The 26,364-nt window shown below is 45.1% G+C and overlaps 1 protein-coding gene across 1 annotated transcript; it reads left to right on the forward strand.

Annotated features, from left to right (window-relative positions):
• The first annotated feature begins 15,255 nt into the window (after positions 1-15,255).
• LOC142312782 (uncharacterized) lies at positions 15,256-25,132 on the forward strand. The gene is made up of 8 exons (XM_075351771.1): positions 15,256-15,283; positions 23,945-24,051; positions 24,119-24,196; positions 24,277-24,354; positions 24,454-24,667; positions 24,748-24,904; positions 25,034-25,076; positions 25,118-25,132. Exons 1-8 carry the CDS (start codon positions 15,256-15,258, stop codon positions 25,130-25,132), a joined length of 720 nt encoding a protein of 239 aa, XP_075207886.1.
• Positions 25,133-26,364: the final 1,232 nt, after the last annotated feature.

The raw sequence follows: 26,364 nt of genomic DNA on the forward strand, positions 1-26,364 counted from the left end.
ACAAACAATCGCATGCGCGATGGGGGCGGGTACTTACACGCTCGCTATCGCTACAAATTGCTAGCAATATCGCTACCGTGTAAAGCCCCCTTTACTCCGATCCATATCTGGAGTGAAGCGGCCGGCCAATCAAAGCGGAGGGGCGGAGATGAGCAGGACGTAACATCCCGCCCACCTCCTTCCTTCCGCATTGTGGCCGGCAGCAGGTAAGGAGACGTTCCTCGCTCTTGCGGTGTCACACACAGCGATGTGTGCTGCCGCATGAGCGATGAACCACCTGGATAAACAACCCTTACCGATTTTTGAGTTTGGGACGACCTCTCCATGGTGAAGGATTTTCACCATTATTGAGGTCACTTAAGGTCGCTGGTCAGTGTCACACGCTGCGATATCGTTAATGACGCCGGATGTGCGTCACTAACAACTTGACCCCGACGACAAAACATTAACGATATCGTAGCGTGTAAAACCCCCTTGAGTTTTGAAGTGAGGTACACAGATGCATACTCTATTTTAGAAATGTGCTGGATTGATTAAACACTAGCCGTTGTTTTAATATTTTTGTAATAAATCAATAGTACACATGATAATATGAACATTTCTAATAGATCATATCAGAAAAATTACCTTCTTTTTTTATTTGTATTCAGTGAAGACAATTGTTACATTACTGAGATTGCAGATAGCAGTTACTACTGATAAATAAATAAAAAATAAATCTTTATTTTTATATAGTGCTAACATATTCCGCAGCGCTTTACATAAATCAGGAACAATGTCCCCATTGGGGCTCACAAAATCTAAATTCCCTATCTGTATTTCTTTGGAGTGTGGGAGGAAACCAGAGAATCCAGAGGAAACCCACACAAACACGGGGAGAACATCCTTGCAGATGCTCCTCTTGCTCTATAACATGGTGCATGCTGATTGCACTGCATTTTCATGATGACAGACAGTGGCGTAACGATCGCAGTCTAAGGGATCTCGACTGGGCCCTTAGGGTACAGTGGGCCTGCCGACTCCAGCGCCTGTTTAAGCTGGATGCGCGTCCAACGGTGCACATCCAGCTGAAATGCTTTGCAGCATAGACACCCATCAGGTCCCTGCACTGCAATGTGCTGGCCACCAATTAAGGATATGAATATTCACTGCTCCCCATGCCCATAATCCAACTCACTTGTTTGCACTGAAGCCAGTGCTGGGAGGTGGGCTGGATAGAGGACATGGGGAGCAGTGAATATGCATGCTCTTTAATAGCAGTGTGACGCCCTGGCAAAACCAGGGTGTCACCGAGCCTGCAGACATCCAGCAAAGTGCAGGCCATTCTCCTCCTTGGTAACCTGATCCCACACCAGTGCAGCAGGACAGACACTCCCCCCCCCCCCAGTGTAAGAGCTAAACAGAGCAGGAGGGGAGGGGCTGGAGCAGAGTGAGTTTGGAGTGTGGAGAGAGCAGACCAGGAGAGATAGCTCCTGGCTGCTATAAGGAAGGAAAGTGTGAGGAAGGAGCCCGAGGTGGCCGGGGCAGGGTAGTGGCCCGCCGGCATCCAGGGGTGACCCGGATCACTGCAGGGGGAGTGGGCTCCCCGTTTCCGACTGAGGAAGGAGAAAGAAGCGTCTGGCTGCAAAACAAGACCAGGATCCTGCTGTACTGTGTGTGGGATCCCAAACACCCTCCGCACCGAAGGCTGCAGACACCGGCAATTTCTGGTTAATTCCTGACTCTGTGTGAATTTCCTTGAAAAGCGAACTGTGAGTAACAACATCCCCCGGTCCAACCGGGTGCACAGCTCTCAGACGGTCTCCATCTCCTCCCTGCACCACCTCACCGGGGTCCTGGGACACCAACACCCTACCCGTGGAGGGAAATCACCACCTTGCTGCCCACCACCATCCCCGGGATCCATTTACTAGCAGCGGCGGTGCTCCGTTAACTCACCGCACAGCACGGGTGGCGTCACGGACAATCTCCCTTACCTAATCCCCTTCTCACTGTGGAGGCTGGGATCACAGACCGGGTCACGCCACCGTGATATCCACAGACGTTACCCCGTGGCCCGGATCTGAGTACCCCTTATCCCCGGGCGACACAGCAGCACATGTGACCACCCAGCAGCCATCTTCATGCAGTGGCTGGGCTTTCATGGGGGCCGCCATTAAAGAGAACGATTATTCACTGCTCCACATGCCCATAATCCCAGGTGTGGGGAGCATTGAATATGCCAGTAGCTGACGGCTGTGGAAGTGGGCGGGCATGATAATGATGTCATGCGCTGCATCGATTACATTCTGAGGACATTTGTCAGCATGACAGCATCGGAGGTGGACACCGGGGAAGCGGACAGACTGTGAGTATAATCATTTTTTTTACTGTGTGTGGCCTGATGAGGGATGATTTGTACCAGAATGCAGCCAGGAGGGGGACATATGCCAGTATGGGGCCATGATGGGGACATATACCAGGATGGAAACATATACCAGGATGGGGTTATGATGAGGTCATATATTCCAGGATGGGGCTATGATGGGGTCATATACCAAGATGGGGTGAGGATGTGGACATATATCCTTGAGGCCATGATGGGGATATATATACCAGGATGTGGCCATGATGAGGATATATATACCAGGATAGGGCAATGATGGGGACATATACCAGGATGAGGCCATGATGGAGACATATATACCAGGATGGGGCCATCATGGGAACATAACCAAGTTATAACAATGATGGGGTCATACACCAGGATAGGCCATGATGGGTACATATACCAGGATGGAGCCATGATGGGGACATATACCAGGATGGAGACATATATGACAGGAGAGGGCCATAATGGGTATATATTTACCAGGATGGGGGACATATTTACCAATAAGTGGTAAATACTCAGAATCTAGTTAGATGCCAATGATGACAGGTTTACTTTTCATGTGAATTTTTATGTCTGAAAAATCCATATAACTCTAACTGGACTGAATTGGACATATAAAAAGTCCAATGCAGTTAGTGTTTTTTATCATGTTTTGAAGCATTTGAGGGGTGACTCGAAAACTTCCTTCAAATATTTGAAGCTTTTTATGTTGATTTTTGAGTACAAGCTGCTCTAAAATCCATGTGAAAAAAACCCTCTGTTTGAACCTTGCCTTACATCTGGCTGCACAAAAAAATGCTAAAAAGACATTTCAAAATGCCACGAAAAGCACTGTGAATCCTGCCAGCATTAACTAAAGCAAATTAAAAATCCTGCAAAACCTGTGTGTGAATCCAGCCTTTTAGATTTTTCATTCTGGTTATTGATGTGTACAAGAGTGCATATGTCCCACAGGATGTTTATGTGTGTGTTTCTACTTTTTACTCTGGTTTATGTTTTCTCATGTGTCTGCTTTTAATTAAATCATCATGACTGATATTTTTTCAGAACACAATTTTGAAACTCTCATTTGAGACTCATTTTGGCAACTCATTTTTAGAAAACGTAATGGAATGTAGAAATTGAGTCGTAATAGTACAAGGAACACAAGTAAGACACTCATTGAGGCAGATGTGTTTAGTAGTAAAGACGCCAAATTTATGCAGATTATGGCACAAATTGTTGCTTATAGTTTTAAACCTATTTGTTATGAGTTTTGGCAGGGGACATGACTTATGAGACGATAGTATGGCTTAATATTCGGCATCGTGCGCCAAAAAAGTGGTGTTATGTAAGATATCCAATAGGTAAAGTTAAACAAAAGTGTCTAATGGTGCCAGAAATTCAAACAGCATGTACCCATGTGCAACATTTGTTACATTTTCTGATTTTCCAACTTAAATTTGCATTATATGGCCTATTGTAATTTCATAGTGTCACAATTATTTTGGGATAGTGGGGAAAGGGGCTCCTAAGCTGTCCCTCAAGCTAGGGGACCCTATGCTATCCCTAACCTCAGAGATACTCCTGATGGTGGAGATTCCTGAGACTCCTTCCCTGCCCTGCTCTTGATCAGTCCTGATCTGATTTCCCCTCCCTCTCCCTTGAGGTAGGGACGCGACAGGAGTGTTATGAGACCCACAGATAAAGGCAGCCAAGGAAAAACCAAAACTCTGTCACACAGCAAGCACACACAAAGGTAAAGACAATGAGACATTAAGGAGGAAAATCAAGAGCCGTAAGGAAGTACAAACAACATGGGTAAACTCCTCAACCACTCCAGGCAATTGGCATAACTAAAGCACAATTTAACCCAGAGAGTCTGAGACACCTCACCTCACAGAGCAACCTAGAATAAACTCTAGCTGTCATGGGTAGAAGGATTCCAGCAGTAAAAATAGGAGGGGAGCAGATGTGATAGGTCTCCCAATAACCTGTTATAAAGGCACAAGCATACTAGCAGAGGTTAACTCTTGCTAGTCTTACTAGCCAGCCTATGAATCAGCAAACCTCAAGATGACACCCAAGATTGCCTGGGTTGATTCCAGACACCAGAGAAGCCATCAGGTGGAGTGTAAAGGCTGATTTACACGCAACGACATCGCTAACGAGATGTCGTTGGGGTAATGGAATTCGTGACGCACATCCGGCCTCGTTAGCAACGTCGTTGCGTTTGACACATACAATAGACCGCTAACGATGCAAAATACTCACCAAATCGTTGATTGTTGACACGTCGTCCATTTCCCAAATATCGTTGCTGATTTAGGATGCAGGTTGTTTGTCGTTCCTGAGGCAGCATACATCGCTACGTGTGACACCCCAGGAACGACGAACAACACCGTACCTGAGTCCTCCGGCAACAAGGTGAAAGTGACTTTCATGCGGCTGCTCTCCGCCCCTCCGTTTCTATTGGATGCCTGCCGTGTGACGTTGCTGTGGCGCCGCACGAACCGCCCCCTTAGAAAAGAGGCTGTTCACCGGCGACAGCAACGTCGTTAGGAAGGTAAGTATGTGTGACCGGTACTAGCGATTTTGTCCGCCACGGGCAGCGATTTGCCCGTGACGCACAAACAACGGGGGCGGGTGCGAATGCTAGCGACATCACTAGCGATGTCTCAGCGTGTAAAGCCCCCTTTAGAATCTGCAATCTGAACAAATGCTGCCATGACAGTTGGCAAAGTTTGTGTAAAACTCCAGGTGACACATAGATGTGAAATTTTGTTTTTCAGTGAATGTCATAGTCTTGGCAAAGTTATATTTTTTTTACTAAAATGTTATGGTATTACCACGATTACAAAAAAGTCAAAGTGGACCAAGAAGACTCATCAATTATTTAAACAACTGGTGAGCATTTATGAAAATAAAAATTCCTCTGACAAGTATTTTTGCTGATTTTACCCAAATATAAGGTGTTGATTCCAGATATGAAGTAAAAAATATGCAATATGACAAATTTTGTTCACGAATGAGAAATGTTTGATTAAAGGTTTGAATTTAGAATATCAGGGGGAAAAAGAAATTCTAAAGAAGCAATAGCTCATAATACACACTACACTGTGTGCAAAATTATTAGGTAAATGAGTATTTTGATCACATGATACTTTTTATACATGTTGTCCTACTCCAAGCTGCATAGGCTTGAGAGCCAACTACCAATTAAGTAAATCAGGTGATGTGCATCTCTGTAATGAGGATGGGTGTTGTGTAATGACATCAACACCCTATATAAGGTGTGCTTAATTACTAGGCAACTTCCTTTCCTTTGGCAAAATGGGTCAGAAGAAAGATTTGACGGGCTCTGAAAAGTCCAAAATTGTGAGATGTCTTGCAGAGGGATGCAGCAGTCTTAAAATTGCCAAACTTTTGTAGTGTGATCACCGAACAATCAATCGTTTCATGGCAAATATCCAACAGGGTCACAAGAACCGTGTTGGGCAAAAAAGGCGCCAAATAACTGCCCATGAATTGAGGAAAATCAAGCGTGAAGCTGCCAAGATGCCATTTGCCACCAGTTTGGCCATATTTCAGAGCTGCAATGTTACTGGAGTATCAAAAAGCACAAGGTGTGCCATACTCAGGGACATGGCCAAGGTAAGGAAGGCTGAAAAACGACCACTTTTGAACAAGAAACATAAGATAAAATGTCAAGACTGGGCCAAGAAATATATTAAGACTGATTTTTCAAAGGTTTTATGGACTGATGAAATGAGAGTGACTCTTGATGGGCCAGATGGATGGGCCAGAGGCTGGATCAGTAAAGGGCAGAGAGCTCCACTCCGACAAAGACGCCAGCAAGGTGGAGTTGGGGTACTGGTATGGGCTTGTATCATCAAAGATGAACCTGTAGGACCTTATCGGGTTGAGGATGGAGTGAGCTCAACTCCCAGACCTACTGCCAGTAGCTAGCCAGTAAAGGTCTAAAAGATGAAAAAGGAATGACATGGCCCCGTTGTTTACCTGATCTGAACCCCATAGAGAACCTGTGGTCCCTCATAAAATGTGAGATCTACAGGGAGGGAAAACAGTACACCTCTCGGAACAGTATCTGGGAGGCTGTGGTGGCTGTTGCACGCAATGTTGATCGTAAACATATCAAGCAACTGACAGAATCTATGGATGGTAGGCTGTTGAGTGTCATCATAAAGAAAGGTAGCTATATTGGTCACTAATTTTTTGGGTTTTGTTTTTGCATGTAAGATATGTTTATTTCTAAATTTTGCGCAGTTATATTGGTTTACTTGGTGAAAATAAACAAGTGAGATGGAAATATATTTGGTTTTTATTAAGTTGCCTATTAATTCTGCACAGTAATAGTTACCTGCACAAACAGATATCCTCCTAAGATAGCCAAATCCAAAAAAAAACCCACTTCAACTTCCAAAAATATTAATCTTTGATATTTATGAGTCTTTTGGTTTGATTGAGAACATAGTTGTTGATCACTAATAAAAAAAATCCTCTAAAATACAACTTGCCTAATAATTCTGCACATGGTGTATTTGTTTCCTGCAAAAAACAAGTATATCATCTAACCAAGAGAGCAAAAGTTGTGTAAATTTAAATTGTTAGGTAAAAATGTTCTCTTTTTGGATACTCTGGAATAGTTATGATCAGGGTTGTCACACTATAAACACCAGCAGCAGTAGTCGGCAATCAAGTTTGTGTTCCATCTGCCTTGATATCTATGTTCCATGGTCCCGATGTCATGATGACATGTTCTCTAGCCATCGCTCCAAGATTGGAGGTGAAGTAGTTTGGGTGGCTATGAAGGAAATGCAATTTGATACTCATGTTTGCTCCTTTTTTTGGGTGGTATAAAATGACCAGAAATGTAACAGAATATATAATGATCATTCCTTTACCGTCCAAGGACTGTTCAATTGTTGGATGACATATTGAATGCATTAACTTTTTTTTAATGAAGTTAGATTTGCTACGACTTGTAAGCCTTTTGAATGTCTGCTGCTGTTGATTTTCACGCTGTTTATACCAGTATAGTCATAAAATTCCAACATCAGCAGATTTTAATTGCCTACTAAGCCGTCTTCCAATTAGTTATACCAATTGCATATTCAGCATTTCTTTTTGAGTATTCAGCATAACTAAAAAATATGATAAAAAGTGTATATAATGTTACGTTATTTCTAAAAGAGTTCCTTAGTAAACAGCATTTTGCACAAAAACTTGATGTGACTGGAGGAAAGTGATGAGATTTCTGGATTCAGCACACCAAAATTCATAAGAATCATACAGTTAGGTCCAGAAATATTTGGACAGTGACACAATTTTCGCGAGTTGGGCTCTGCATGCCACCACATTGGATTTGAAATGAAACCTCTACAACAGAATTCAAGTGCAGATTGTAACGTTTAATTTGAAGGTTTGAACAAAAATATCTGATAGAAATTGTAGGAATTGTACACATTTCTTTACAAACACTCCACATTTTAGGAGGTCAAAAGTAATTGGACAAATAAACCAAACCCAAAAAAAAATTTTTAGTTTCAATATTTTGTTGCGAATCCTTTGGAGGCAATCACTGCCTTAAGTCTGGAACCCATGGACATCACCAAACGCTGGGTTTCCGCCTTCTTAATGCTTTGCCAGACCTTTACAGCCGCAGCCTTCAGGTCTTGCTTGTTTGTGGGTCTTTCCGTCTTAAGTCTGGATTTGAGCAAGTGAAATGCATGCTCAATTGGGTTAAGATCTGGTGATTGACTTGGCCATTGCAGAATGTTCCACTTTTTTGCACTCATGAACTCCTGGGTAGCTTTGGCTGTATGCTTGGGGTCATTGTCCATCTGTACTATGAAGCGCCGTCCAATCAACTTTGCGGCATTTGGCTGAATCTGGGCTGAAAGTATATCCCGGTACACTTCAGAATTCATCCGGCTACTCTTGTCTGCTGTTATGTCATCAATAAACACAAGTGACCCAGTGCCATTGAAAGCCATGCATGCCCATGCCATCACGTTGCCTCCACCATGTTTTACAGAGGATGTGGTGTGCCTTGGATCATGTGCCGTTCCCTTTCTTCTCCAAACTTTTTTTTCTTCCCATCATTCTGGTACAGGTTGATCTTGGTCTCATCTGTCCATAGAATACTTTTCCAGAACTGAGCTGGCTTCATGAGGTGTTTTTCAGCAAATTTAACTGTTGCCTGTCTATTTTTGGAATTGATGAATGGTTTGCATCTAGATGTGAACCCTTTGTATTTACTTTCATGGAGTCTTCTCTTTACTGTTGACTTAGAGACAGATACACCTACTTCACTGAGAGTGTTCTGGACTTCAGTTGATGTTGTGAACGGGTTCTTCTTCACCAAAGAAAGTATGCGGCGATCATCCACCACTGTTGTCATCCGTGGACGCCCAGGCCTTTTTGAGTTCCCAAGCTCACCAGTCAATTCCTTTTTTGTTAGAATGTACCCGACTGTTGATTGTGCTACTCCAAGCATGTCTGCTATCTCTCTGATGGATTTTTTCTTTTTTTTCAGCCTCAGGATGTTCTGCTTCACCTCAATTGAGAGTTCCTTAGACCGCATGTTGTCTGGTCACAGCAACAGCTTCCAAATGCAAAACCACACACCTGTAATCAACCCCAGACCTTTTAACTACTTCATTGATTACAGGTTAACGAGGGAGACGCCTTCAGAGTTAATTGCAGCCCTTAGAGTCCCTTGTCCAATTACTTTTGGTCCCTTGAAAAAGAGGAGGCTATGCATTACAGAGCTATGATTCCTAAACCCTTTCTCCGATTTGGATGTGAAAACTCTCATATTGCAGCTGGGAGTGTGCACTTTCAGCCCATATTATATATATAGTTGTATTTCTGAACATGTTTTTGTAAACAGCTAAAATAACAAAACTTGTGTCACTGTCCAAATAATTCTGGACCTAACTGTATGTTGCCTTGTAGTCAGCAAAATTGATGTAGAGCAGTGAAATATATTGCCAAATGGTTCTCATTCAAGTATTCCAACTTCAACGCATTTTAAATTGCATAAGAACTGTGTGAACAAGAACTTATCCAGTTGATATACAATGGAGTTGGATTACTGGAATTAGAACCAAGGCTCAGGGTCTCCGTTATGGGGAGGGGGAGCACCTGGATAATTGCGCAGGACCCCCACTCCTTTGGGATCCCCCAGGATCCACAGCAGCGTAATACTGATAGTAGCATTAAAATTAAAAAAAGTCCACAGTACATATTTTATATCACTGCGTTTGTAAAAGTCAGATCTATCAAAACATAATGGAAATTAATCTGATTGGTAAACGGCATAATGAGAAATAAAATCAAAACACCTGAATTATGTTTTTTTTGGCAATCGCAACATTGCGAGCTGCACCAAACCTCTGGAATGCTCTACCCCAAGAAGTTAGGACAAATCACAACTTAGCTTCAGACGCACCCTAAAAACGCATCTTTTTAGGGCGACCTATCACAATCCCTAGCCAAACTAATTTCACCTAATCCCTCCACAACTTCTCAGATAAGTACCCCACGTCAAACTCTATGGCACCCAAATGCATCTCAAGGTCCTGGCCAACTGATCCACGAAGCCATTATCTATACCCCATTTTCTTGAGATGGCTGGATTGTCATTGTAAATAAGCACTTGTACCTTGCCCCCCCATCTCACTGTAGATTGTAAGCTCTCACGAGCAGGGTTGTCTTTTTTTCCTTTTAAATATTGTATTTTTGATAACTGTTACTTGTTTGTATATGATCCTTCTGAATTGTAAAGCGCTGCGGAATATGTTGGCGCTATAGAAATAAAGATTATTATTATAATAAAAGGCAACAAAAGGTGATAAAAACATCCTATCTGCCCCGAAAGAGTATAAGTAAGAATGGCAGCTAAGGGCACAAAAAAATAAGCCCTAACATAGCCCCATATTCCAATGAACATAAACGTTACAGATCTCAGAATATGACAAATGTTTTTTTTTGTTTTTTTTTACTAATTTAAGACTTTTCCACCACTTAATTAAAAAAAAACGCTCTGCATTTTAGGTATCTGCATACTCGTACTGACCTCAATAATTATCCTGTGAGGTCAGATTTACCATATAGTTAGCATGGTAAATAAAAATTAAAAAAAACATTGTTGAATTGCCCTTTTTTGCAATTTCATCACATTTGAAATTTACTTCCCATTTTTCACTATACTATGTGGTAGAATGAATGCTTTCATTCAAAAGTACAACTTGGCCCTCAAAAATCAAGCCCTCATGGCTATGTGGACGGAAAATTAAAAAAGTTATAGGAAGAAGGGAACAAAATGAATAGACAGAAAATCGCCCGTGTCACGCTAGGTATGGGGAGTTACCAAGCGAGCAGCAAAAATGAGGGAATGGAAGAGGGAAATCCTGTTTCTAGGAAGGGGGAGATGGTGACCTTTGAGCCAACCTTCTGCTGGCCCCTGGCACCCCTGACCACCCTTGATAGGTCCCGCACCTATTCACTGAGCGGGATACCTGGCCCTGGCTAACGCTGAACTGGGCCCTAGATAAGCAACGGATGGGATGAGCACTTAATCAACCCCACTAAACTCTAAAGAAGACACAGCAAGTACAAACAGGAGGAAGTGAATGACCAACTTATCTCTAAGAAGTTTCAGGAAAGGAACAGCAACACACAACAATGTTTTTTCAGATGAATACAAGCCAACCACTTGCATTAAAGGCCTGTATAGGAATAGAATTCTATGACTGCAAACACCAAGGAGAAATGTGGGCATTTAAGGACACAAGGGGTAGTTATTACGATTAACAGCTGAAAGGTGAGGATATCCACAGGGTCCTAAAAGGAAAGGTATTAACCTAAAGCAGAGAAGATGCATAGGATACTATTTACACCACAGCAGGAAGAATAGAATGTCAGGGAGCAGTTTGTGAAGTCAAACGCTGAGGTCGTCTACAGCCAAACACCTCAGGACTGTCTGTCAACTGTGACACACCCGTGACAGTATACCCCCTTCTATCAGTGGTCTCTGAACATTCAGGACCAGGCTTATCTGGATGGGAAGCATGAAATGAAGGAACCAACTTTGTGGAGTTCACATCCAATTCTGAGTCCCACATCCTTTCCTCTGGACTGTAACCCCTTGTCACGCTTTCAAGCATGGCGAATGCATTCAGACCAAAAGGAGTCTGACATACAATGAAAAAACACCAAACAACACTACAAATGAGTGAAAACACTGGGGACACTTTAATAAGGGTGGACCCTGGTGCTAGTGGGAGAGTAGATGGATACCTCCTATCCTCACCTGTAGTTGTCCCTACTCTCCTAGGCAGTCCCTATACAGTCTCCACAACTGTTGCAGAGCAGCATCCCGAGACCCTAGGAAACCGTATGGATGCCCTGACTAGTGAGAGGCCGGTGAGGTACACTAGACCCACCTCTGCACTAATAAGACAAGAGTGTAGGGGAGACAAACAGGGAAAAAACTGTAACACAAAAGGATAAAGGTTGCCTTCTTGGAATGCTTCAACACAGCTCCTTCCACCAAGGGGACCAGTATACAAATTAGTTTGTACCTTCAGCAGGGATTGCTAGGTAACACCTCTGTTTAAACCTGAAGGGCATGACTACAAAGCTACTGAAGCAGAAGCACTCAGCTAGGGACAGCTGGAGAAGCTGGCCACAGCAAAACCAACATTAACTGTTTAGGTACTAAAGGAAACAAAACCATATTTAAATGTAAATAGCCAGATGGAGATGAGAGGCTGCAGTCCAAAAGCTGTTACTAGTCTACAAAAACAAAGACGACTGTGACATTACTCCCTTTAACAAGAGGCCTCGGGACTGTCAAAAACTGGCAATATTATCCACCTCAAATATGAACAGGTCCCTCCAGTTACCAGTAGGAGGCAACATCACATTTCCAGAGCAAGTACCTGTGGACTGTGTCATGGGTGTTAAGTGTTGGGGGTAGCTCCAGCCGCATAGCCATAGGATTAAGAATGTTAGTCACCCTAAAGGGTCTGACAAACTTTGAGTCTAGAGCCCCAGACACACACTTCTTAGTGACCACCCATGCATTTTTATGCATGCACTGGGTAGAAGAAAAAAAACTCCTGGAAGAACCAACAACCAGAGACTCTCTGTTTATCCAACAACTTACGCTCCATTATGGTAAACAACTTAGTGGGAATGACTACCCCCCCCTTCCCGATAACCCCGACTCGAGCTGCCATGAGGCCTACTCTTCCACTGAGGTGGGGATAGCGCACCCTTACTTTACAAATGAGTTTATATCTTCAGCAGGAATTGCTGGGTAACACTTCTATTTAAATCTGAAGAGCGTGATTACAAAGCTACTACAGCTGAAGCACTCAGCTAGAGACCGCTGGAGAAGTTGCCAGCAGCAAAACTGACATAAAAACGGTACCGATATCGCAGCGTGTAAAGCGGCCTTTAGTCATTGACACTTAGGTCCAGACCTGGCAAATGTTTCTTGTCAGCCATATGTTTGTATCTGTCTCCTATCAGCTTCAAATTACTCTGAACCCCTTGCCATACAGGAGAGAGTGATGAGGCAAAACACTCCTCCTCAGGAACTCCCGAATTCCCTCTATCACTAAACGTACCGAATTGTGGATGAATACCGTATGCACCAAAGAACGGTGATTTGCCAGTAGACTTCTGATAACAATTTTTATAGTAAATTCAGCCGAAAGTAAGATTCCCAATCTTCTTAGTTCTCGGAGACAAAACACCCAAGGTAAGGTTCCAAATTTAGATTTATGTGTTTGATCTGACTATTCAACTGAGGATGGAAGGCAGAAGAAAAAGACAACTGCACCCCTAGTTGAGCACAAAATGCTTTCCAAAATTTGGAAACAAACTTGGTTCCCCGATCTGAGACCACCATGAAGCTTCTCATTGATGAACACTTGAGCTAGAGTCTTGGCATTCATAAGTACCAGTAACGTGATGAAATGTACCATCTTACTGAACCTAACCACAACCACTAAAACCACCATCTTTACTGCAGACAAAGGTTGGTCAGTAATTAAATCCATGGATAAATGTGTCCATGGTCTACTAGGAATAGCCAATGGCAGAAGAGATCCAGATGGATGAGTGTGCGTTACCTTGGAACGTGCGCAAATACTGCAAGCAGACACATTGTCAATCACATCTTGATGCTGCCCTGGCAACTAAAAACAACAGGAGGTCCAAGGTTGCTTTATTACCTGGATGACCCCTAAGTTCAGAATTCTGATGTTCCCCAATTAGTTTACAGCGCAAATTGGGTGGCACAAATAACCTTCCTGAAGGTCAATAAGCCGAGTCATCCCCTGAGCCGCCAACATCTCCCCCCTCTAGGTCTGGGCACAAGGCCGAGACGCCCACCCCCTTCTACAAAATAGGGACAGGGTTTACATGATCACTACCACCAGGGAAGCTCCTTGATAAAGCATCTGCTTTTATGATTTTAACCTTTGGACGGTAAGTGACAATAAAATAAAACCTGGTAAAAAACAAAGACCATCTAGCCTGCCTAGTATTGAGACATTTGGAAGACTCGCGATATGACAGATTTTTATGGTCTGTGATTATGGTAATGGGATGGACTGCCACTTCCAACCATTGACGCCATTCTTAGAAAGCTAACTTAAAGTGAACCTGTCACCGGAAGTCTATAATACTTACCTAACAGGGCAGATCAAAGTGCGCCTGCACAGGACCTTACTGTCGGCTAGTGTTGATGACATAGAACGCGTCATCCACACTAGCTTCAGAAGAAGGACAAAGATGGCCGAAAGAGGAGGCATGGGACTCGGACAACGGAGTCACCCATCTGACCGGACAGCTCCGCAACGACCATTAGGTAAGTATCATAGACTTCCAGTGACAAGTTCCCTTTAATTGTCAATAGTTCTCTAATGCCAACATCATAGTTTCTCTCGACCAAAGAAAATTTCTTGGAAAACAAAGCGCATGGATGCCATTTACCAGGAGACATGGGCGTACCCAATGAGGGGCAGGGGGGGGCAGCTGCCCCCCTCCTAGAAGCAGGGGCACGCATCTATTATGACTTGTCTCTGTCTGGTAGTGGGTGCATCAGGCAGCGCAGGTGGTGAGGAGATGACAGGGCGGCATGGTGCATCGGCACCCCCCACCCACTAGTACCGCAGGGCAGGCTGAACGCTGCTCCCGCAGCCGCTCCTAGTAGGAGCTGTAAAATCCCGTCCTCAGTGCCTGCCGGCCGCTCTGCACTGCAAATCAGCACAGCGGGGACTGGACTGGAGTGATGACATTGACATCATCACTCTGCGCCCCGTTGTGTCGAGTCCTGCAGTGCAGAGCGGCCAGCACAGTCACAAGCTGGGGAGACTGCTGGGAGGCTGAGCTGATGCCACAAGTAAAAAAAAATGTAAATATTAAATCAGACAGTCTGGGGGTCTGGGAGCTGTTGTATATGATGGGCGGGCTCAATATGGGAGCCCTATGGGGGGCCTTATATGAGATACAGCCCCCCCAAAGGGCTCCTATCATGTGAGCCCTATGGAGGGGCTATATATGAGATGGGAGCCCTAAGGGGGGACTGTATATGAGATGGGAGCCCTATGGAGAGCTGTATACAGTATGTTATTGTGGGGGGGCTCTAGGACCCGGAAGCACCATGTGACCGGTGACGTTGCCCGGTCACATGGTGCTGTTTAAGGTCCTGCTCCAGGTCCTGCACTGCATAAATGCAGAAATACGCAGCATGTGAACGCACCTTTTCCTTTAAAACAACTAATCGTTCGAATTTATTCCAGTTATAATTTATTAGTTTGCTTTCTTATTTACATGTAGAAGACATCAAGGCTGCCTAAATGGATATAAGAAACTGGTTCCAAAAAGGTAAGTTAAGTAATTTCTGTAGCAAATGAAATTGAGAGGAAGCAACCAAGCCTAGAGACATTTAACCATAATTCCATGTTTTCCAATAGGTCTATAATAGTGATCACTGATGAGCAAGTGTAATCATTACTATTCGCTATTCGTATTATTCGTTATTCGGCCAGTATCGCTGGTACTCGTGAGTGATGTGTCGATCAATATGGATCTGACACAATTTGACAGCTCCCTTCACTACATAAAGTGAGCTGGCACCTCAGTGAGAGCAGATTGAACGTTAGGCTCTCTCTGGGGGGCACCTTCACCTTTTCCGTTCTAATATTTTACAACCTGAACGACCATGGCTTGCCCCCCCTAGTTTTGATCCTGGGTACACCCTATACCAGGAGACGTACCTTGTGGCAACACAGCCAACCCCCACCTCAGATGCATCAACCTCTATGATGAAAGTCTGTGAAGCATTAGGTTGAATGAGTATAGGTGCTGTGGAAAAACTTCTCTTTAAGAGAAAAAATCCTGCTAGGCGAAATCCAATCATTTAGAGAAGTTTGACCCATTTTTTGTCATGTCAGTGAGAGGTTTCACAATTACCAAATAGTTCTGAATACATTTCCGGTAAAGATTGATAAACCCTAGAAAGCACTGTAACACATTCAGGTTTTCTGGACGATCCAAGTTAAGTACAGCATGGTTCTTTACTGGATGCATCCAAAAACCCAAAGACGACAAAAGGTTCCCCAAAAATTGCAACTCCTGCACAGCCAAAACACACTTTTCCAGTTTGGAATATAGTTTATCTATTAAAATGTGTAATACCTGTTTAACATGTACCTGATGTGTCTCCATGTAGGGTGAGTAGATCAAGATATCATCCAAATAAACCACCACAAACTGGCACAGTGCACACCAAATGGTGAAAAGTATCATTAAAAAAATGTTGGAAAACGGCAAGGGCTTTAGTGAGACCAAATGGCATGGCCAAACTTTCAAAATGCCCCTCAGGTGTATTGAAATCTGTTTTCCATTCATCCCTTTCTCTGATTCTAACTGGAATCAGAGGAAGAAAATCTGGGTCTTGGACGGTAATCTGAAAATACATCCATAAAACCAGACAAAAATGCAGTTAAGGTCTCCATAAAGACCGCAGAGAGGGAAGTGTTTAAGCGGTTATCCACAATTTCCCTGGATTGCCAATCCACTATAGGATTATGTTTCACCAACCAGGGTAGACCCAGTAAGTAGGAGTGAGAAGGCCCTCCAAAACATAACAGAAACTTTCTTTATAATGCAGGGGTCCTACATTCAGTCTTATATCATGTACAATCTGTGTCAGGTGTGGCGCCCCTGACCTGGTCAGGCACCACTGAGTACTGCACCCATGCTGGGGACAGTACAATACAGGTAATCCAGAAGGCTGACAGGGGTGTGGTACACAGGCGCATAGTAATCAGCTCTCACACATGTACCCATGAGAGGACCCCTGGGGATCCCAGGAGGGGGAAAAGCCTTGACCTTCACTGGAATAGTGGAGGGGGCCAAAAGCCTCCATCTCCTCTCAGGGGGTGTGGTAAGAGAGTCTGGTTGCTAGGTGGCGTAGGCAAGAACAGGAGAGGAGGGGCAGTGAGTCAGTTAGAGCAGAACTCCATAGGGCTCAGTGAGGAGCAGACCTGTGGGGCTGTTGCTGTCTAACAGCGCCCGCGCAGTGGCTACTGACGGGGGAGAACGGTCAACTAGGAGGGCTACCCGAAATCCATCTTCAGCTAGAGAGAGAGCAACGGAGTGGGAAGTAAGGAGACTGCTAGAGAGTACCAGGCCCAAACGGGCGGCAGATCCCGAAGCGGAGATAGATCCAGCTTTCTTTTGCTAAACCTGCCGGTGTGGGGCTCTCAAAGCCCACGCCACAACACCACAAAAGCCGCAGCCACGTAGCCACAGTTAGGGCCCATAGCTCACAGGAGGCAAGAAGCTGGAGTGATCTGGTCCAGGCGACAAGCAAACGGCAAACGAAGGGGAGAGAGGCTGCAGCATCTTCCCTGGGTGACCCCCATAGGGACTAAAAGTCGGGGTCACTCCAAACCACCAAGGGCTAAGGAAGGCGAGTTAGTAGTCACCCTCACAAGTCAGCCTGAAGGACACCTGGTTCCTGCCTGGTTCATCCCAGCTACGCCCGGGTTACTCACCCTGCCACCTGAAGTGAGTAAAAACCCTGAAAGACATTCTGCCTGTGTGGAGTTATTCTGCGCCTTGTGGTACTACGCACCTACATCGGGCCCTGGGGCTTGCCTCACTCTCAGGAGGCTATTCCAACTAACTGCACACACCATCAGCCCCAGGCGACCCTCAACCTGCAGTGGCGGTCCCTACTGGCCGCAATACTGAGAGTGGCGTCACGACAATCCTAAAGAAGGTTCCCTACCTGTGACAGATCCAGCTACGTGGAGTCCCTGAAGGTAATGCACCGACACACCACCTGTGGGGCTTCACACAGGCATCCCTAAGCAAGTGGTGCTGAGTTGATGTCATCGATGGAAATGGGATTAGGTAACAGGTAAGCCCATGAGTTCTTACAAACAGAGCACCCACCATGCTGACTTCTGTTCCCCTGTTCACAAACACAGAAATGTTCTCACTCCTGCTCTCTAGCTCTCTAGCACCACCTCTGTTTTTTATACAGCTGGTGATAATGTCTCACTAGGTGTGGGAAGATACCAGGCGAATGGCGAAAAGGAAGGCAAGGGAAGAGGGAAACCCCGAGTCTAGGAAAGAGGGAGATGGTGACCTCTGATCCAACCTTCTGCTGTTCCCTGACTCCCCTGACCACCCTAGATAGGTTCCATACCTATGCAGGATATCTGACCCTGAACTGAGCCCTAGGTAAGGAACATATGGGATGATTGCTTAGTCAACCCCATTAAGCTCTAAAGAAGGCACAGGGAGTACAAACAGGGGGAAGTGAACGAACAACTAATCTCCAAGAATTGTCAGGGAGAGGAAGAGCAACAAACAGCAATGAATACAAGCCAACTGCTTGCATCCAAGGCCTGCATAGAAATATAACTCTATCCACAGCAAACTCTAAGGGTTAATATGGGTATTTAAAGACACCAAGGGAATGGATGATGATAATTAACAGGTGAAAGGTGAGGATATCCACTGGGTCCTAAAAGGAAAGGGATTAACCTGAGGGAGAGAAGATACATAGGATGCCACTTACACCACAGCCAGAAGAATAGAATATCAAGTAGCCAAACACTGCAGCCTTCTACAGCTGGACATAGGACTATCTGTCAACCGTGACACACCCGTGAAAGCCTGAGGGTGAAATGGTTAAAATCCTTGTAATAGCCATATAATTGCAGCACTGGACTTCCCTTCAGGCTTCATTCTTCAGATGTTTGTGATGGGTTTACTTATAAACTAAAAAAAAATCATATCTATAAAATGTAATTAGGGTTAGGGTACCTTCTTAATTTCTAACTTTGTAGACAGTTTTCAGGCAGTCAGAATTTACAAGACATTAAGTTCAACATTTCACTAGTGACCACCCTAACAACCCTATAACAACACAAGACAGGAAGTGTTCTCATTGAATTTTGGAACACCAGGATGGTGATTAAAAGGAACCAACCAGCAGACTTTTCGCATATAGAGTAAAGGCAGTGCCATATTGGTGCTAGCATGGTGAATTAAATCATATTTTGAGTTTAGAGATTGAAGTTTCATTACAGAAAAAACATTATCAAAGGTCAAATGAGTGCATTGGTTTAGTCTTGATGAATTGAGCCCTTTGAATAGTCACAAACTTTTGCATCTTTAGCGTTTTCATGCCAGTATCAAGTAGTTTTGCCAAAATATGCGGCGCAGGGGAGGAGCCAAGGTCGGGCAGGATGTGGCAATAGCCGTGAATCAAATTCATGTAAAGTGTCAGCATTTCATACACCGACTGGAGTTAACCTTCCTGGCGAGGCGCACACCACTAACAAGATCACCTAATTCATTAAGTGGCATGCGCCTCCAAATGTATTCAGTGCATTATATTCCTGCGTACACTCCATTAAAGCTAGTGTATGACATGCCACTCTTAATGATTTGGTAATGCATCACATACCACATGCACATGTGATGTTGTGCATCCTCGATTTCATGGTCAATAAACATTTTTTGGCATTGCTATATGTTATCCCTCTTGTTCCACCACAGGAAGCTCTCATGTCAAATGTAAGGGGGTGGTCAGAAGAAGGTCCTCATATCACCATCTGCCGGAGGACTAGGTTCACCAGGAACTGATCTATAGGAAGTGTGTTTACTCGAGGGAAAAGTAAGAAGGGGACACTAAGTTAGGTGACAACTATGGCACAGTTACACTATATGAAAGGCTGGGGCAGCAGAGAGAAGGCAGAGTTGATGCCAAGATGATCAGGGGAGCAGCAGGGCAGGCGTCTGCGCAGGAGTCATCTAGAGCTGTACGTAGCCCAGAGGAACCCAAAGTACAAATATTGTTGCCAAAGGAGCCTGAAGACTGGATATCGTCGCCAGAGGAACTCGAAGACCAAATACTGTTGCCAGAGGAACCCAAAGACCAAAGAAGAACCTTAAGACTGAACACCGAATACCATTACCAGAAGATTATCAGACTGTGCGATCAAAAACTGAAGATTGGACATCAAGAACCAGAGTAAATGTAACAAACTTTTGTTCCGGAGCAGCATGCATGTGAGGAGGGCCATTAATTCCTGCCTTAACGTACGGTACTAACAGATCTCCAAGATTATATCCTAACATGTAGTAGGTATAATAATAATATTAGCAAATACCTCCAACTAGAAATGCAGTGTAGTTGTTTTGATTCACTATTTCATTTACCTCATGTGCAGGGCATTGCAGAACCTTCACATATCCATGGTTATGACAATGCATATACAGTAAGTACGTTGCTAGTGGTCTTAACCATGGATACCTAAGATTCTCCAATGCCGACACATGAGGTAAGTGACATAGTGAAACAGAAGAACTATACTACATTTCTAATTGGAGGTATTTGCTAATATTATTGTCACGGGCGGCGGGGCGCTGCGCTCACCACGCTCGGGTCCGGCGCTGCTGCTGCTGTTTGGTGGCTCGACCGGGGGGCCGGATCCGGGGACTCGAGCGGCGCTCCTCGCCCGTGAGTGAAAGGGGAGTTTTGTTGGTGCTTGGGGTGTCGGTTTGTGACGCCACCCACGGTGTGTGGTGAGGTTGGGGCACCACCGCTGCTCTGTATGGGGATCCCGGGAGCGATGACAGGGAGCAGCTGGGATGTTTCTCTCCCCTCCGTGGGTAGGGGGATTTTGGCCGTCCCGGGGCCCGGAGTTGTTGTCTGTTTGGTGGATTGCGGGGATTGGCCAGGTGCAGTGTCGCGGGGCAGCGCAGTGCCAGACAGCACGGTGGTACTTACTCAGCCAGTAACACACATGGAGTCTCTGGTAAAACAAACGACTGGATGGACGAGTCCCACAGACGGCTGCGATGGTCACTCCCGGTAGGTTGGCGGTAACTGTCTCTCCCTGCACCGGTGTTATGTTCTCGGCCCCGATGGCTTCCCACTGGTAACCCGCTCCCACGCGGTATGTTGGCTAAGGGAAACCCTTTTTGCCCGCAGGCTCTGGCCCTAGGAGCTCTAGCTCTGGCGGTAGCTTTATCTCCCTCACGGTTTGGACGGTTGCCTTCAGTCGGTTCTTTATTGCTGGGAAACCCCGGGGGTTCCCGTCGCTGACGGATTTGACCGGTTTAACGGCGACTCCTAGCCTGGTCGGGGTCTGTAGGCCCTGCCGGATGGTGCTGGCTTCTCTTCGCTCCCCGATCCGGTACCGGCGGGCCACCGCCCATCCCCGGTCCTTACGGTTGTGCGTCAATCGGCCTCTCCTGCAGACGGTCACCACCGTCTGCCAATCTTGCTGTTTCTGTGCCCGGGCCACGTACCCGGACACGGCCAGTCAGTTCCTCCACTACTACTTCCCTCACTCTCGCTCTACACTCCACTCAACTGCCTTCCTTTTCCCGCCTCCAGGACTGTGAACTCCTCGGTGGGAGGAGCCAACCGCCTGGCTCCGCCCCATCTGGTGTGGACATCAGCCCCTGGAGGGAGGCAACAAGGATTTGTGTCTGACTTAGATGTACCTGACCGGGGTGTGGGGTGTGTTGTTGTAGAACCTGTGACGTCCTGGCTTGTCCAGGGCGCCACATTATTAATATTACACCTACTACATATTGGGGTAGGATCTTGGAGATAGTGTAGTGTATGGTAACCTAACGGTGTCATGTTTGTTTAGTGAACCAGTACTGTAGATAGATCTATGAAAGTCAAAGTTTTTCTTGTTTAATTGCATATCGTGGCTATAAGTAAGGGTGACACTGACATTCCCCTGACGGAAGAACTGTTTTTGGGTTATAAATAGGGATGATCGAATACCTCAAATATTCGGCTTCGCGAATATTCGACGAATAACTCGCCACTATTAGAATATTCGATGTGCAATGTAAGTCTATGGGAAGCCCGAACAGTTCCGAATAGTTGTTATTCGGGTTTCCCATAGACTTACATTGCGCATCGAATATTCGCGAACAGTCGAATAGTGGCGACCTATTCGGAAAATATTCGCGAAGCCAAATATTTGAGGTATTCGATTATCCCTGGTTACAAACTGCAGTGATTGTATGCACCTGATCAGTTGAGAGTAACTGAAACATTCTGAGATTAGCTTTGAATCTCTGTATTTCCCTTTGTTATCCATCCATTATCTCCATCATTTTTCCATCTCCCTGTTCTCGTCTAATAAAACCTCTTGTCGCAACTGAGTTGTCTTTGCTGTGTGTTGCCTATCCGGCCTGAGCCTTAGGCTACTTTCACACATCAGTTTTTTGCCATCAGGTACAATCCGGAAAAAAAAGGATAAAACGGATCCGGTATCGCATCCGGTTTATCCCCATAGACTTGCATTGTAACCGGATTGTACCTGATGGCTTTGCGGTGCATCCGGTTTTTTCCGGATGCGGCAAAATAATTAAATCCGGCGGCCGGATAGAACGTATCATGTAACGTTTTTTTGCCCCTTAAAAAAACCGCATTCTGCCGGATCCGGTACAATGCGGCATTGTATAGAATGGTTGTCTATGCATGCCGGATCCGGCGCAATGCGGTTTAAACCGGATGCGGTGACCGCATCCGGTTTGGTAAACAGAGCATGCGCAAATTTTTTTTTTTTCATCATCACAAAACTTATAAAAGGATCCAGCACATTCTACACACCTCCTGCCGTTGGTTCCTGACTTCAACTTCTGCTGTCCTCCAGTCCAGTGCTCCAGGGAAGAGGTATGTCCACAGTACTGTCCACAGATCACTGTTGTGAGCTGCGTACATGCATGTACTTAGACATTGTTTTTTCTTTTTTTACAGGTGCAGAGTTGCGGGCACAGTTTTGTCAAGCCATTTGCTGTGCCAGTTTGGTTCGGTGCCAGTCTTCAATTGTTGTGGCGGAGAGTGTCCCTGAGGTAATGTCCACAGTACTGTCCACAGATCACTGTTGTGAGCTGCGTACATGTACTTAGACATTGTTTTTTCTTTTTTTACAGGTGCAGTGTTGCGGGCACAGTTTTGTCAAGCCATTTGCAGTGCCAGTTTGGTTCGGTGCCAGTCTTCAATTGTTGTGGCGGAGAGTGTCCCTGAGGTAATGTCCACAGTACTGTCCACAGATCACTGTTGTGAGCTGCGTACATGTACTTAGACATTGTTTTTTCTTTTTTTACAGTTGCAGTGTTGCGGGCACAGTTTTGTCAAGCCATTTGCTGTGCCAGTTTGGTTCGGTGCCAGTCTTCAATTGTTGTGGCGGAGAGTGTCCCTGAGGTAATGTCCACAGTACTGTCCACAGATCACTGTTGTGAGCTGCGTACATGTACTTAGACATTGTTTTTTCTTTTTTTACAGGTGCAGTGTTGCGGGCAAAGTTTTGTCAAGCCATTTGCAGTGCCAGTTTGGTTCGGTGCCAGTCTTCAATTGTTGTGGCGGAGAGTGTCCCTGAGGTAATGTCCACAGTACTGTCCACAGATCACTGTTGTGAGCTGCGTACATGTACTTAGACATTGTTTTTTCTTTTTTTACAGTTGCAGTGTTGCGGGCACAGTTTTGTCAAGCCATTTGCTGTGCCAGTTTGGTTCGGTGCCAGTCTTCAATTGTTGTGGCGGAGAGTTTCCCTGAGGTAATGTCCACAGTACTGTCCACAGATCACTGTTGTGAGCTGCGTACATGTACTTAGACATTGTTTTTTCTTTTTTTACAGGTGCAGTGTTGCGGGCACAGTTTTGTCAAGCCATTTGCAGTGCCAGTTTGGTTCGGTGCCAGTCTTCAATTGTTGTGGCGGAGAGTGTCCCTGAGGTAATGTCCACAGTACTGTCCACAGATCACTGTTGTGAGCTGCGTACATGTACTTAGACATTGTTTTTTCTTTTTTTACAGGTGCAGTGTTGCGGGCACAGTTTTGTCAAGCCATTTGCAGTGCCAGTTTGGTTCGGTGCCAGTCTTCAATTGTTGTGGCTGAGAGTGTCCCTGAGGTAATGTCCACAGTACTGTCCACAGATCACTGTTGTGAGCTGCGTACATGTACTTAGACATTGTTTTTTCTTTTTTTACAGGTGCAGTGTTGCGGGCACAGTTTTGTCAAGCCATTTGCTGTGCGAGGCCTGTTATAGAAAAAGATATGTCGTCTTCTGGTAGCCCGCCCTCCGGTTCACAAACTGAGGTATATATTTTTTTTTAGGGTTTTTTTTTTAAAAAAAAAATTTTTTAAATAAACGACATTTACATAGGTGGCCGAAACATCACAGGAGATGCTGCCAGAAGATGACGGAAGGGGTGGAGAAATACACGGAGCGGGCGGTCAGAGTGTAAGTTTCATACAGGAATTGTTTACCACAGCACACCAAACACATAAGTAAATAATGGTTTTTTTTTTCCTTCACTAAAGGCTTCAACTTCTAGGGCTCACGATAGAGCTCCCCCAAGACCGTCCCAGGGTCGTCGTCGAGGTGGCGGTGGTCTTAGTGTAAGTTTTTTTTTTAATTTTTTTTTTTTTTTTCATGTCTGTGTGAATTTAGGTATAATTTTTATTTTTTTTTAATTTCTTTTTTGTTTCTTTGAACAGGCATCACAGCGTGCTCCCGATTCTGACGGTGAGGAGGCCGGATTTATCAACATCGACCTCCTCATCGATGAAGTTAGAGAGAGGGAGCCGCTGTGGAACATGGCTGACCGCCGCCACGCTGATTCGATCGTAACCCGTCGACTCTGGGACGAGGTATGCCACGCAGCGGTAGAAGGTTGGGGGGAGCTCAATTCTCGTGGCCAGAAGAAACAGCGTAAGTATTCACAGTTCAGTAGGTTATGCTGCAGGATGTAATGTGTTGTATACTAACCACTTTGTGCTTTCCACTTTCAGGTGACAAACTTCAGAAGCGGTGGCGGTCTATCAGGGATCGCTTCAAAAAGGAGTTGAATCAAGAGATGCAGGCCCCGAGTGGATCCGGAGGACGCAGATCGAAGTACCGTTACTTTAGAGCGTTGTCGTTCCTCCGGACAACTATGGTGTGCAGAAGGTAAATATTCCACACAATATGTACAAAGTATAATATTTTATGTCTGTTTTTTTTTGCCTTTTTTTTTTATTCAGTGGCACTGTATAGCAATTAAATTAATTATTGTTTTGTTTTTCCTCTTTTTACCAGCACCGTCTGCAGCACTCAGGAGCCTGCATCGAACCCGATAGGAGCGATCCCTGAACAGTCCGCCACTGGGGAACACAGGCACAGACCCCACCCATCTGAACCTTCCCTTCCATCGACATCTGTCCCATCCACCTGCGCTGGAGCTTCACGTGAGACTTCATTACCTGAAGCTGCTGGTGATGAGATAGCTTTTCCCCTACCCCACCCCTCTGACACTGCTGCCCTCAGTAGAACACCTTTGGGTTCTGGGCGTCAGCGTCATAGGGGTCAGGAAAAGAGCTATGCGCCCGAGTTCTTGCATCTAAATGCAGCCTTCCAGAACGCCATTCAATTATTAGCCGAACAAAATCGTTCATCTTTTAGCTTCATAAATGCCAATATGGAAAAAAATACACACGAATTGTGCACGCGTCTGGACAGGCTGCATTTAGATGCAAGTAAATCACCCAATCATTGTTTTTTTCAAGCCGTACTAGAGCGCATGGAAAAGCTATCTCCTGACCAGCAGATGCATGTAATGCAAGCCACACGGCAGGCTCTGGCGCAGGTTTCCTCCCAACCACCTCCACCCACCCCTCCTCCAGCACCTGCCCCCCCTCCAGCCATTGTCCCTACTCCCCCTGCTGCCCAGTACCAGCCTGCTGCCCAGTACCAGCCTGCTGCCCAGTACCAGCCTGCAGACCAGTACCAGCTCCCAACCACATCTGCCCCTACACTTCCTTCCCACTACCACATCTCGCCTTCCACACCCATCATGACCCCAACTCAAGCCACTAATTCACCCGCCACCTCTTCTGTCTCCCAATCCCTCCACTCCACCCCTCAATCCTTACCAAATCCCATCCCATCTCCTGGTTTCCCTCTTGGTTTCTCAACCACACCTTCACCTTCTGTTACTTCCCCACCACCACCACCAACACCACTTTCCACCCTCAATACTCCAACTGTGCGTGTGTTCCCACCTGTCAGCCCCTCCAGTACTATCTCCACCCCAAGCCCAAGATATACCAATTTATAAGTTATGTATGTAATAAAAATAAAAGTTTTTTGTTGAAAAGTATTTATTTGTTCTTGTTTTTTTTGGGGGGTAATATTATTTTGCAAGTTAAGTTAATAATAAAGGTAATACAAAAACATAACATGTTGTAATTTGACGGTGTAAAAATTACAAATTTTTAAAGCGAGTGAAAGATTAAAATTAACAAGGTTAACAAGATATTTTTTAATTTATTTTTAACTATGTTTATTTGTTATAAAACTAAACAAAAATCTTATACCATTTGATCTTGCCAATCTACTCTACCTTCTGGGGACACAAAATAGTCAGCATA

The sequence above is a fragment of the Anomaloglossus baeobatrachus genome, chromosome 5, assembly GCF_048569485.1.
Source record: "Anomaloglossus baeobatrachus isolate aAnoBae1 chromosome 5, aAnoBae1.hap1, whole genome shotgun sequence".
Taxonomy (NCBI): Eukaryota; Metazoa; Chordata; class Amphibia; order Anura; family Aromobatidae; genus Anomaloglossus; species Anomaloglossus baeobatrachus.

Excerpts from the sequence above, each read along its gene's own strand:
- LOC142312782 (XM_075351771.1), top strand. The coding sequence starts at position 15,256 with ATGGATATAAGAAACTGGTTCCAAAAAG. Across the intron at positions 15,284-23,944 it reads AAGAAACTGGTTCCAAAAAG|GTGCAGTGTTGCGGGCACAG; the intron begins GTAAGTTAAGTA and ends CTTTTTTTACAG. Across the intron at positions 24,197-24,276 it reads ACGGAGCGGGCGGTCAGAGT|GCTTCAACTTCTAGGGCTCA; the intron begins GTAAGTTTCATA and ends CCTTCACTAAAG.